The sequence below is a fragment of the Somniosus microcephalus genome, chromosome 27 (assembly GCF_052327205.1).
Source record: "Somniosus microcephalus isolate GS21.2 chromosome 27, FLI_Smic_1.0, whole genome shotgun sequence".
Lineage (NCBI taxonomy): Eukaryota > Metazoa > Chordata > Chondrichthyes > Squaliformes > Somniosidae > Somniosus > Somniosus microcephalus.
In genome coordinates this window covers 49104674-49119082 of record NC_141013.1, presented here as the reverse complement: position 1 = coordinate 49119082, position 14409 = coordinate 49104674, and the positions used below count along the sequence as shown (strand labels likewise).

Below are 14409 nucleotides of genomic sequence, written 5' to 3'. Positions count from 1 at the left end.
GCAAAAGCTTTTATCGGTATATCAGGAGGAAAAGACTGGTAAAATCCCAAGTCGGTCCCTTGCAGTCCGATTCGGGAGAATATATAATGGAGAATAAGGAAATGGCAGACCAATTAAACTCATACTTTGGTTCTGTATTCACAAAGGAGGACACAAATAACCTCCCAGGAATATCGGCAAACATGGGGACTAATGAGAGGGAGGAGCTGACAGAAATTAGTATCTCTAGGGATATGGTGTTGGGTAAGTTGAGGGGACTGAAGGCCGACAAATCCCCGGGGCCTGATAAACTACATCCTAGGGTACTTAAGGAGGTGGCCCTGGAGATAGCAGATGCTCTAAGGATCATCTTCCGGAACTCCATTGACTCGGGAACAGTGCCCGTGGATTGGAGGGTAGCTAATGTTACCCCAATATTTAAAAAGGGGGGTAGAGAGAAAGCAGGGAATTATAGACCAGTAAGCCTTACATCGGTTGTGGGCAAAATGCTGGAGTCCATTATTAAGGATAAAATAGCGGAGCACTTGACAAATGGGGAAAGGATCGGACAGAGTCAACATGGATTTACAAAGGGTAAATCGTGTTTGACTAATCTGCTGGAATTTTTTGAGGAAGTAACTGGTAAAATAGATGGGGGAGAGCCAGTGGATGTGGTGTACCTTGACTTCCAGAAAGCATTCGATAAGGTTCCACACAAAAGATTATCATGCAAAATTAAGGCTCATGGAATTGGGGGCAAAGTATTAACGTGGATAGAGAACTGGCTGGCGGATAGAAAACAGAGAGTTGGAATAAACGGCTCGTTTTCGGAGTGGCAGGCAGTGACCAGCGGGGTGCCGCAAGGATCTGTCCTGGGACCCCAGCTGTTCACAATATATATAAATGATCTGGATCAGGGAATTGGATGCAATATTTCCAAATTCGCTGACGACACTAAAGTAGGAGGAGGGGTGGGCTCTGATGAGGATGTCAGGAGGCTACAGTGCGATTTGGACAGGTTGGGGGAATGGGCGGATACGTGGCAGATGCACTATAATGTGGATAAATGCGAGGTTATCCACTTTGGGGGTAAAAACAGGAGGGTAGATTATTATCTAAATGGCAATAGATTGGGAGATGGAGAAGTGCAGAGGGACCTGGGTGTTCTTGTGCACCAGTCACTGAAGGAGAGCATGCAGGTGCAACAGGCGATTAAGGCGGCAAATGGTATGTTGGCCTTCATATCAAGGGGGTTCGAGTATAGGAATAGGGATACCTTACTACAGCTGTACAAGGTGCTGGTGAGACCGCATCTGGAGTATTGTGTACAGTTTTGGTCGCCCCATCTGCGGAAGGATGTTCTTGCCATGGAAAGAGTGCAACGGCGATTCACCAGGCTGATACCTGGAATGGCGGGAATGACCTACGAAGAGAGATTAAATAGTTTGGGCTTGTACTCACTGGAGTTTAGAAGATTGAGAGGGGATCTCATCGAAACATATAAAATTATGGCAGGCCTGGACAGGCTGAATTCAGAGAGAATGTTTCCAATGGCCGGGGAGCACAGAACCAGGGGCCACAGTCTAAAAATAGCGGGCAAATCATTTAAAACAGAGATGAGGAAGAATTTCTTCACTCAAAGAGTGGTGAGCCTGTGGAATTCCCTGCCACAGAGGGCTGTGAAGGCTAATTCAATAAATATTTTCAAGAGAGAATTGGATATATTTCTGAAGGCTAAGGGGATTAAGGGTTACGGAGAAAAGGCGGGGACGGGGTACTGAACTGGTAAGATCAGCCATGATCTCATTGAATGGCGGAGCAGGCTCGAAGGGCCGAATGGCCTACTCCTGTTCCTATCTCTATGTATCTATGTATCTATGAGAACTGGTTGGCAGACAGGAAGCAAGAGTTGGAATAAACGGGTTTTTTTCCGAGTGGCAGGCAGTGACTAGTGGGGTACCGCAGGGATGGTCCTAGGACCCAAGCTATTCACAATATATATTAATGATCTAGACGAGGGAACTAGATGTAATATCTCCAAGTTTGCAGACGACACAAAGCTGGGTGGGCGTGTGCGCTGTGAGGAAGTTGGATGATTTGGGCAGGTGGGGTGATTGGGTAGATGCAGTATAATGTGGATAAATGCGAGGTTATCCACTTTGGTGGCAAAAACAGGAAGGCAGATTATCTGAACGGCAATAGATTGGGAGAAGGGGAAGTGCAACGAGACCTGGGTGTCTTTGTGCACCAATCGCTGAAGGTAAGCATGCAGGTGCAGCAGGCGGTTAAGAAGGCAAATGGTATGTTGGTCTTCGTAGTGAGAGGGTTTGAGCACAGGAACAAGGATGTCTTGCTGCAGTTGTACAGGGCCTTGGTGAGACCACACCTGTGTGCAGTTTTGGTCGCCTTATCTGAGGAAGGATGTTCTTGCCATGGAGGGAGTGCAGCGAAGGTTCACCAGACTGATACCTGGGATGGCAGGAATGGCGTATCAGGCGAGATTGGGTCGATTGGGCTTATACTTGCTGGAGTTTAGAAGAATGAGAGGGGATCTCATTGAAACTTATAAAATTCTGACAGGACTGGACAGTCTAGATGCAGGAAAGATGTTCCCGATGGTCGGGGTGTCCAGAACCAGGGGTCACAGTCTAAGGATAAGGGGTAAGCCATTTAGGACAGAGATGAGGAGGAATTTCTTCACCCAGAGAGTGGTGAACCTGTGGAATTCTCTACCACAGAAGACAGTTGAGGCCAATTCATTAAATATATTCAAGAAGGAGTTGGATATATTTCTTAAGGCTAAAGGGATCAAGGGATATGGGGAGAAAGCAGGGACAGGGACAGGGTACTGAATTTGGATGATCAGCCATGATCTCATTGAATGGCGGAGCAGGCTCGAGGGGCCGAATGGCCTACTCCTGCTCCTATCTTCTATGTTTCTATCCCGTATGCCTTCTTAACCATTTATCTACCTATCCTGCTACCTTCAGGGATCTGTGGACATGCACTCCAAGGTCCCTCTGTTCCTCTACACGTCTCAGTATCCTACCATTTATTGTGTATTCCCTTGCCTTGTTAGCCCTCCCCAAATGCTTTACCTCACTCTTCTCTAGATTGAATTCCATTTGCCACTTTTCTGCCCACCTGACCAGTCCATTGATATCTTCCTGCAGTCTACAACTTTCTTACTCACGATCAACCACACGGCCAATTTTTGTATCATCTGCAGACTTCTTAATCATGCCCCTTACATTGAAGTCTAAATCATTGATATATACCACAGAAAGCAGGCGACCTGGTACTGAGCCCTGCAGAACCCCACTGGAAACAGTTTTCCAGTCACAAAAACACCCGTCGACCATTACCCTTGGCTTCCTGCCACTGAGCCAATTTTGGATCCAACTTGCCACTTTCCCTTGGATCCCATGGGCTTTTACTTTTCTGACTAGTCTGCCATGTGGGACCTTATCAAAGGCCTTGCTAAAATCAATGTAGACTACATCGAACGCACTGCCCTCATCGACCCTTCTCGTTACCTCCTCAAAAAATTCAATCAAGCTAGTCAGACATGATCTTCCCTTAACAAATGTCCTTGATTAATCCGTGCCTTTCTAAATGACGATTAATACTGTCCTTCAGAATTTTTCCCAATAATTTGCCCACCACCGAGGTTAGGCTGACTGGCCTGTAATTACTCGGTCTATCAATTTCACCCTTTTTAAACAATGGTACCACGTTAGCAGTCCTCTGGCACCACACCTGTAGCCAGAGAAGATTCAAAAATGATGGTCAGAGCCTCTGCTATTTCCTCCCTTGCTTCTCAACAGCCTGGGATACAATTCATCCGAGCCTGGCGATTTATTGACTTTCAAAGATGCTAAATCTCTTAATAATTCCTATCTCTCTATGCTTATCCCATCTAATATTTCACACTTCTCCTCCTTAACCACAATGTCTGCATCGTCCCTCTCTTCTGTGACAATCTGACCCAGCTACACCGGCTCTATCTACAATCTGACCCAATCACACTGGCGCCACCGACACTGTGGCCCAGTTGCAGTATCTGTGTCTGTGTCCCAGTTGTGCTTGTGATTAAAACCAGCGAGCAGATCGCTGCAAGTGGAATTGCAAAACTGCCATATGTGAACAAGGAATGTTTGAGTGACCTACACTGTCTTGATCATCCACTGAGGCATTGTGGTCCAGAAGGAATTTCACGGCCTGTTCATGTCCAGCCCCGGCTGCCCAGTGCAGAGCTGTGCGGTCTATCTGTAAACCAACATTTGAAGAGGATTGGCTGGTGCTTCCAATCTACAGAACAACTCTCATCACTGCTCCCTCCATCAAACAACGAGCAAAAGGATCCCAGCAAATCTGTCCAGGCCACCCAAACCCCCCCACCCCACCCCCGGCACGCCCAACCCCCCACCCCGCCCAACCCCCCACCTCAGCCCTGGCACGCCCAACCTCCCACCCCACCCCCGGCACGCCCAACCTCCCACCCCACCCCCGGCACGCCCAACCTCCCACCCACCCCCGGCACGCCCAACCTCCCACCCACCCCCGGCACGCCCAACCACCCACCCCACCCCCGACACGCCCAACCCCCCCACCCCCAGCACGCAAAAAAAACCCCGCCCCCGGCACGCCCAACCTCCCACCCCACCCCCGGCACGCCCAACCCCCCCACCCCCGGCACGCCAAAAAACCCCCGCCCCCGGCACGCCCAACCCCCCACCCCGCCCCCGGCACGCCCAACCCCCCACCCCGCCCCCGGCACGCCCAACCCCCCACCCCGCCCCCGGCACGCCCAACCCCCCACCCCGCCCCCGGCACGCCCAACCCCCCACCCCGCCCAACCCCCCACCTCAGCCCCGGCACGCCCAACCTCCCACCCCACCCCCGGCACGCCCAACCTCCCACCCCACCCCCGGCACGCCCAACCTCCCACCCACCCCCGGCACGCCCAACCACCCACCCCACCCCCGACACGCCCAACCTCCCACCCCACCCCCGGCACGCCCAACCACCCACCCCACCCCCGGCACGCCCAACCTCCCACCCACCCCCGGCACGCCCAACCACCCACCCCACCCCCGGCACGCCCAACCTCCCACCCCACCCCCGGCACGCCCAACCTCCCACCCACCCCCGGCACGCCCAACCTCCCACCCCACCCCCGGCACGCCCAACCTCCCACCCACCCCCGGCACGCCCAACCTCCCACCCCACCCCCGGCACGCCCAACCTCCCACCCCACCCCCGGCACGCCCAACCTCCCACCCACCCCCGGCACGCCCAACCACCCACCCCACCCCCGACACGCCCAACCTCCCACCCACCCCCGGCACGCCCAACCACCCACCCCACCCCCGGCACGCCCAACCTCCCACCCCACCCCCGGCACGCCCAACCTCCCACCCACCCCCGGCACGCCCAACCTCCCACCCCACCCCCGGCACGCCCAACCACCCACCCCACCCCCGACACGCCCAACCTCCCACCCACCCCCGGCACGCCCAACCACCCACCCCACCCCCGGCACGCCCAACCTCCCACCCCACCCCCGGCACGCCCAACCTCCCACCCACCCCCGGCACGCCCAACCTCCCACCCCACCCCCGGCACGCCCAACCTCCCACCCCACCCCCGGCACGCCCAACCACCCACCCACCCCCGGCACGCCCAACCCCCCCACCCCCGGCACGCCAAAAAACCCCCGCCCCCAGCACGCCCAACCCCCCACCCCGCCCCCGGCACGCCCAACCCCCCACCCCGCCCCCGGCACGCCCAACCCCCCACCCCGCCCCCGGCACGCCCAACCCCCCCCACCCCGCCCCCGGCACGCCCAACCCCCCCCACCCCGCCCCCGGCACGCCCAACCTCCCACCCCAGCCCCGGCACGCCCAACGCACCCCCACCCCTGGCACGCCAAAAAAACCCCGCCCCAGCCCCGGCACGCCCAACCCCCCCGCCGCGCCCCCGGCACGCCCAACCCCCCCGCCGCGCCCCCGGCACGCCCAACCCCCCCGCCGCGCCCCCGGCACGCCCAACCCCCCCGCCGCGCCCCTGGCACGCCCAACCCCCCACCCCACCCCCCCTGATATCCAGGGCAGTGTAAAGGGAGCAGAGTACAGGGGGCAGAGTCCCAGCAGGATAGGTCTCCACCCACTTTTTCCTGATCTTTTGAGCCCAGAGAATCGCATTCACCATGTAGCAAAGGTCCGGAAAATCTGCCCCCAAAAATACAGATTAACAGAATTTCCTTGCCGAATAGTATTCTTTTCTTTTGAAATTCTACTTCATCCAACAAAATAATTATGGGAAAGCAGATTTTGGCAGCAGCAGTTACACTTCTATTTGTTGCGTACTGCAGCCGAGGACGAGCTGCTTGTCCTCGCTGGCTGCTGCAGTCCGCCTGCACCATTTGGTAGATGTGTAAACAGTTTGTAATGTTAAAAAAAAACTTGCATTTATATGGCACCTTTCACAACCTCAGGCGCCCAAAGTGCTTTACAGCCAATGAACTACTTTTGAAGTGTAGTCACTGATATACAGGAAACTTTGGTTTATCCGGAGGTTGTATGTCCGGAAACCTTGATCTACCGGCAGAAATCAGGAGCCGTTTTGTTAGGTTTTTTTTCTTCTCGTGGCTTTGTTTTCAACAGTCGGGCTCTGGAAAGTCTTTGAAGCTGTTGCTAAGCTACAGAGATGCTTCCAAGGTACGGGCCGACTGTTTACAAGCTGTTGCTAAGCAACAGTGTTTGTTGTCAGATACGGAGATGAAAACCTCCGTATGCTTCAACATTAACTTTGTACGTCCGGCAGTTTTGATAGTTCGGCAACAGCTCGGTCCCGTCGGTGCCGGATATAACAAAGTTTCCTGTAATATAGAAAAGGCGGCAGCCAATTTGCACACAGCAAGCTCCCACAAACAGCAATGTGATAATGAGATCAGCTGTTTTTAGTGATGTTGATTGAGGGGTATATATTGGCTCAGGACAGCGGGGAGAACTCCTTTGCTCCTCCATGTTGATAATCCTGCTGGTGATGTGATGACTGTGGACCACTGCCAGTTTCTGATGCTAGGAGCAGCTGTGTCTAAATGAAGAGCTTGCTGTTTGTACAGACTCTGCCTGGCAGGACTGAGCAGTGATGCAGCTGGCTCCAGCCCCTCACACTAAACATCAGTGTTTGCAGAGTGCATCTTTCAGCAATGGTCATTGTGCTCTGAAAGTACCTGGGCGATGCATTGTTAATACTTGGTGCATCGTCCTTCGGTACTGTTCATCCTGGCTATTGATCTACATCACTGGCTTTAGAAAAATAAATTTAATATTTTACCTACATTGTTTTTGGCATTAATATCCACTCCTTTCTTCAATAGCTGCTCCATCCTGGACAGGTCATTCCTCTTTGCTGCATCATGGAGGTCCTGCTCTGTCCGCAGTACTTCAAGAAAAAAAAATCAAATATTAGCACCAGACAAACTTACAATATTCCAGCAGAATATTACAGCTATCGGGAGTGGTTGGTGCTTTTTCCTTCACACCCAGAGTATGGCGCACCCAGAGACTCCCCGCGCCCAGAGCCCCACCCCCTCCACGCCCAGAGCCCACTTGCCCAAAGCAGCCCTCCACACCCAGGTGCCTAGAGCCCCCCTCCGCGCCCACAGTGCTCAGATACACAAGAATTGCTAGATGATAAAAGACCACGATCTATCTACTTCGTCTTCTGGCATAGAAACATAGAAGATAGGAGCAGGAGTAGGCCATTCGGCCCCTCGAGCCTGCTCCGCCATTCAATGAGATCATGGCTGATCATCCAAATTCAGTACCCTGTCCCTGCTTTCTCCCCGTATCCCTTGATCCCTTTAACCTCAAGAAATATATCCAACTCCTTCTTGAATATATTTAATGAATTGGCCTCAACTGCCCTGTGTGGCAGAGAATTCCACAGGTTCACCACTCTCTGGGTGAAGAAATTCCTCATCTCTGTCCTAAATGGCTTACCCCTTATCCTTAGACTGTGACCCCTGGTTCTGGACTCCCCTGCCATCGGGAACATCCTTCCTGCATCTAGTCAGTCTAGTCCTGTTAGAATTTTATAAGTTTCAATGAGATCCCCTCTCATTCTTCTAAACTCTAGCGAATATAAGCCTAATCAACCCAATCTCTCCTAATAAGTCATTCCTGCCATCCCAGGTATCAGTCTGGTGAATCTTCGCTGCACTCCCTCCATGGCAAGAACATCCTTCCTCAGAGAAGGCGACCAAAACTGCACACAATACTCCAGGTGTGGTCTCACCAAGGCCCTGTACAACTGCAGCAAGACATCCTTGATCCTGTACTCAAATCCTCTTGCTATGAAGGCCAACATACCATTTGCTTTCTTAACCGCCTGCTGCACCTGCATGCTGACCTTCAGCGACTGATGCACCTCCCCTTTTCCCAATCTATTGCCGTTTTCTTCCTGTTTTTGCCACCGAAGTGGATAACCCTGCATTTATCCACATTATACTGCATTTGCCATGCATCTGCCCAAATCGTACTGGAGTTTCTCTGCATCCTCCTCACAGCACACACGCCCACCCAGCTTTGTGTCGTCTGCAAACCTGGAGATATTACATCTAGTTCCCTTGGTCTAGATCATTTATATATATTGTGAATAGCTGGGGTCCTAGCACCGATCCCTGCGGTACCCCACTAGTTACTGCCTGCCACTCAGAAAAAGACCCGTTTATTCCAACTCTCTGCTTCCTGTCTGACAACCAGTTCTCTATACAAGTCAGTACCTTGCCCCCAATATCATGTGTTACACGCTAATCTGTTATGCGGGACCTTATCGAAAGCCTTCTGAAAGTCCAAATACACCACATCCACTGGTTCTCCCTTACCTATTCTACCAGTTACATCCTCAAAAAATTCCAGATTAGTCAAGCATGATTTACCTTTTGTAAATCCACGTTAACATTGTCCGATCCTGTCACTGTTTTCCAAGTGCTCTGCTATTACATCTTTTATAATGGACTCTAGCATTTTCCCCACTACCGATGTCAGGCTTACCGGTCTATAATTCCCCGTTTTCTCTCTACCACCTTTTCTGAGCAGTGGGGTAACATTAGCTACCCTCCAATCCATTGCTACTGTTCCAGAGTCTATAGAACTTTGGAAGATGACCAGCAATGCATCTACTATTTCTAGGGCCACTTCCTTAAGTACCCTAGGATGGACTAAAAAGACTCTAAAACCTGAAAAAAAAACCACCACCAACTTTTTACAAACTCACTCCAACTCCCTGCAGTAATCAAGCAACCAGCAGCACCTGCTCCCTCCTAGCCCCTCCCACCCAGAGAGTGCTGCCCACTGAGCCACAGCTGACACTGTGAGCACGGGAGAGTTTGGCAATTCTTTAGTCTCGAAGATAATCCTGCTCCAAACTTGCTGAGTCGAGCAGCAAAGTCCCCTGTAGCTGCGAGCAAGTTCTATCAGCTTCATATCTGAGTGTTCCCTCCATAAAACAGACTGGCCAATGTTTGTGTTTGTAACACTGAAGTTGAGATTTTGCCTCTATTTGTGGGAAAGGGTTTTGAGGTCTTGGGTAGAAAATCCAAGTGAAGCTCTTCATTCTGGGTGTGGGTCTTTCTGACATCTTGTGCTGGGTTTGTTGCTTGAATTTGAGATTCTGTGCTCATTTTGAGATGTAATTTCCAGCAGAGCTTCTCTACCTTTGGGCCTTGTGGCAAACAGTCTGAAGGGCGGTGGAGGCTCAGTCATTGAGTGTATTCAAGACAGAGGTCGATAGATTTTTGAATATTAAGGGAATCAAGGGATATGGAGATAGTGCAGGAATGTGGAGATGAGGTAGAAGATCAGCCATGATCTTATTGAATGGTGGAGCAGGCTCGAAGGGCCAAATGGCCGACTCCTGCTCCTATTTCTTATGTTATGTTCTTATGTCTCATATCCCAAATCCCCCACACATACTGACACCCCCCCCCCACACACACACACTGACCCCCGCGACACACACACTGACCCCCCCCACGCACACTCACTGACCCCCCCACGCGCACTCACTGACCCCCCCACGCGCACTGACCCCCCCCACGCGCACTCACTGACCCCCCCCACGCGCACTCACTGACCCCCCCCCACGCGCACTCACTGACCCCCCCCACGCGCACTCACTGACCCCCCCCACGCGCACTCACTGACCCCCCCCACGCGCACTCACTGACCCCCCCCACGCGCACTCACTGACCCCCCCCACGCGCACTCACTGACCCCCCCACACTGATCCCCCCCGCGCACACTGACCCCCCCCCGCGCGCACTCGCTGACCCCCCCACGCGCGCACTCGCTGACCCCCCCCACGCGCGCACTCGCTGACCCCCCCCACGCGCGCACTCGCTGACCGCCCCCCCGCACACACAGAACCCCCCCCGCGCACACACAGAACCCCCCCCGCACACACAGACCCCCCCCGCACACACAGACCCCCCCCGCACACACAGACCCCCCACACTGACCCCCCCGACCCCCCCGCGCACACTGACCCCCCCCCGTGCACACTGACACCCCCCACACACACACACTGACCACCCCCACCCACACACACACGCTGACCACCCCCCCCCCCCCACCACCCCACACACACACACACGCAGATACAAAAGGCTAAAGACGGAGGAAGCCCGAGAGGAGTACAAAAAGTGCAGGGGGATACTTAAAAAAGAAATTAGGAGATCAAGGAGGGGCCATGAAATAACACTGGCAAGCAAAATAAAGGAAAATCCTAAGATATTTTATAAGTATTTTAAGGGTAAGAGGATAACTAGGGAAAAAATGGGGCCCATTAGGGACAAAAGTGGCAATGTGTGTGTGGAGCCGGAAGATGTAGGAGGGGTTCTAAATGAATTTTTTGCATCTGTTTTCACTATGGAGAAGGACGATGTAGACATAGAAATAGGGCGGGGGACTGTGATATGCTCGAACATATTAACATCGAGAGGGAGGAGGTATTGGCGGTTTTAGCAGGCCTAAAAATTGATAAATCCCCAGGCCCGGATGAAATGTATCCCAGGCTGCTGTGTGAGGCAAAGGAAGAGATTGCGGGGGCTCTAACACATATATTCAGGACCTCTCTGGCCACAGGGGATGTGCCAGAGGACTGGAGAACCGCTAATGTAGTACCATTATTCAAGAAGGGAAGTAGGGAAAAACCGGGGAACTACAGGCCAGTGAGCCTAACATCAGTGGTAGGAAAATTATTGGAAAAAATTCTGAGGGACAAAATTAGTCTCCACTTGGAGAGGCAAGGATTAATCAGGGATAGTCAACATTGCTTTGTCAAGGGAAGATCATGTCTGACTAATTTGATTGAATTTTTTGAGGGGGTGACTAGGTGTGTGGATGAGGGTAACGCAGTGGATGTGGTATACATGGATTTCAGTAAGGCCTTGGATAAAGTCCCGCACAGGAGACTGGTCAAGAAGGTAAGAGCCCATGGAATCTAGGGTGCCTTGGCACATTGGATACAAAACTGGCTTAGTGGCAGAAGGCAGAGGGTGATGGTCGAAGGTTGTTTTTGTGACTGGAAGCCTGTGGCCAGTGGGGTGCCACAGGGATCGGTGCTGGGTCCCTTGCTGTTTGTGGGCTACATTAATGATTTGGATATGAATGTAAAAGGTATGATCAGTAAGTTCGCGGATGATACAAAAATTGGTAGGGTGGTAAATAGCGAGGAGGGTAGCCTCAGCCTGCAGGACGATATAGATGGGTTGGTCAGGTGGGCGGAACAGTGGCAAATGGAATTTAACTCGGAAAAGTGCGAGGTGATGCACTTTGGGGGGACTAACAAGGCAAGGGAATACACAATGAATGGTAAGACCCTAGGCAAGACGGAGGGTCAGAGGGATCTGGGTGTGCAAGTACACAGATCCCTGAAGGCGGCGGAACAGGTGGATAAGGTGGTAAAAAAGGCATATGGGATACTTATATTCTATGCCTCGGCTAATGAAGGCAAGAGCAAGGAGGTTATGATGGAGCTGTATAAAACACTGGTTAGGCCACAGCTGGAATACTGTATGCTAGGAGAGGAGCAGGTTGTGTTGCCAGCTGCTCCTGCTCCTGCTGCTGTGGGGAGAGAGAATTGCAGACGGAGTGAATACACATGCTGAAGATGGGCTGCTGAGATTTTAGTGTTTTTAGTGTCTAAAGTGGGGAAAAAAAAGTTTCATTTCATTTCAATTTTTAAAAAAGGTTTTAAAATTAAATTTAGTTCTAGTTAAGTTAGTTTAGTTTAGGTTAGTTTAAGTTTAGATTAGTCTCGACAAAGTAGAGAAGGAAAAGACCGCCAGAAAGACTACCAAAAAAAAAAAAAACCAGAGGAAAATAGAGGAAAAAAAAAGCCAAAGCAAAAAAAAAAAAAAAAAGAAACAAGAGAAGAACTACACAAACCAGTGAACGGCAGCCACACGGGGCTTCAGCAGCGGTGGTTGAGTCGGCGGCATCGGGACCGAGTTCGAGGAGGCGAGGGGACTCGGGCCGCATCCCAGAAATCGGCACAGCCGAGGAGATCCGGAACGCAGCCCGGCAATCGGCACAGCGGAGAGGACTCGGGCCGCATCGCAGAAATCGGCACAGCCGAGGAGATTCGGAAAGCAGCCCGGAAATCCAGCAATCAGCACAGCCGAGGGGACTCGGGCCACAGCCCAACAATCCAGCACGGGAAAGGCCCGAGGAGCCAGGCCAGCAGGCACAGAGACCTCTGAGGAGAAGGAGAGCAACCAGAAGGCTCGCAACCAAGACCGTGAGTACAGGGCCCAGGGAGGGAGGCCCAGGGAAAGGCCCGAGGAGCCAGGCCGAAACAGAGGCCCAGAGACCTCTGAGGGGGAGGGGAACAGCCCGAAGGCACCGGGAAACAGTGGCTCACAGACTCAGACCTGAGAAGGGTGAACCCAGGAGCCGAGGCCCAGGGACCACGGGGTCAGAGAGGGGGACCGGGAAAGTTCGCGAACAGGGAGAGGGTAACACCAAACCCGGGGCCCCAGAAAAGCTTATTCTAAGATCAACAATACTTTACCAAAAATGAACGAATCAGAAGATCCACAGCAGCCCCGCTTCCAGATTCCCCCCAACACCACAAAAAAAGCTATAAAAGCGATCAAGCATGCTCAGATGAGAGAAAAACCAGAAACTCTCTTTACTGACTGTTACAACAATGGGACAAAAAGTAACCTCATATTCTACTCAGATCAGCCAGCGGCTTGGATCAGAGCAATAAAATCACACTATACCAGTGTTAAGCTAAAAAATACCGCAAATGGGTCCATAATGAAAATTAACACACCAGGAGACAGTTCAATCACGACTGTCAACGCGTACAATACCGGAACAATATTAGTGCAAGGCAACCTCGACAAATTTGCAACGGCCTTCAGGACACTGAAAAGATCAACTACGAGGGGAATGAACAGCCCCAGAGTGGCCCGCACTCCCCCCAACATTGACAACTTACCAGGAGAAAATCTGCATGGTCAAGGGATGAACGAGCCACACAGTTCAAACCAGACACTAACCCCGGGGAACCACAGCCACACGATACAACTGACAAACCCCAGCATAACTACCACGGAGGAAGCCACACATAGTTCCCCTACCATTCCCAGCCCACCAAGAGAAGAGCAGCATAGCCAGGAAGTGAGTGAGCCTTCCAGGGCCGACCAGCTTAGCCAGGAAGTGAGTGAGCCTTCCAGGGCCGACCAGACACATACCCCGGGATCACACAGCCAGATACAACCAAAAGATAAATTTTATCAATTAGAGATAGAGATGGTTAAACTTAGAGAGGAGGTCCTCAAATTGAATGACAAACAAAAGCAGGAGAGGGAGAGACACAAGAGAGAGCTGAATAGACTTGATAACCAGGTGAATCTACTTAAGAATCAGGTGAAAGAGCTGCAGGAAAAAGAAGAGAGCCATAGAGGAGAGAAAACACCATTAGACCAGCAACCAGAGACTAGAGATAAGACAAGACAGAGCCGGACGGAACGGCTGCACTCCCACACGGAACAAAAGCAACAGACACACAATACAAGGGGTGCCACACAGACCGACCAGCATGCTGACTCGCAATCTTCCCCCACCACCATGGAACCACAAGCGAGCCGCTCACAAGAGGTACGCACACACCAGACACCCCAGCCCAGCACACACACTATGAGTCCAGGCGAAAGCCACCAGACAGTAAACACAAACAAGGCTGACGTCGTAATACTCATAGACTCAAATGGGAAATTTCTATGGGAGAAAAAGCTCTTCCCTAGAAGTAAAGTAGAAAAGATTTGGTGCCCAACAACAGACAGAGCCATGGGATGGCTGACCAAAGCCAGATTAGGCTCCCCCCAACACATAATAATACACACGG

General features: G+C 52.2%; 1 protein-coding gene across 2 annotated transcripts in view; it reads right to left on the bottom strand.

The window, feature by feature from the left end:
- The window catches only part of ankdd1a (ankyrin repeat and death domain containing 1A), a 162493-nt gene that overhangs the window by 136607 nt on the left and 11477 nt on the right, over nucleotides 1–14409 (bottom strand). For both annotated transcript variants that reach the window (XM_085968938.1, XM_085968937.1), the window contains exons 2-3: nucleotides 7328–7431; nucleotides 4150–4248 (exon numbers count right to left, since the gene is read on the bottom strand). In XM_085968938.1, the coding sequence (XP_085825064.1) occupies nucleotides 4150–4248; nucleotides 7328–7431 (203 nt within the window). The remainder of the gene's footprint in view (nucleotides 1–4149; nucleotides 4249–7327; nucleotides 7432–14409) is intronic.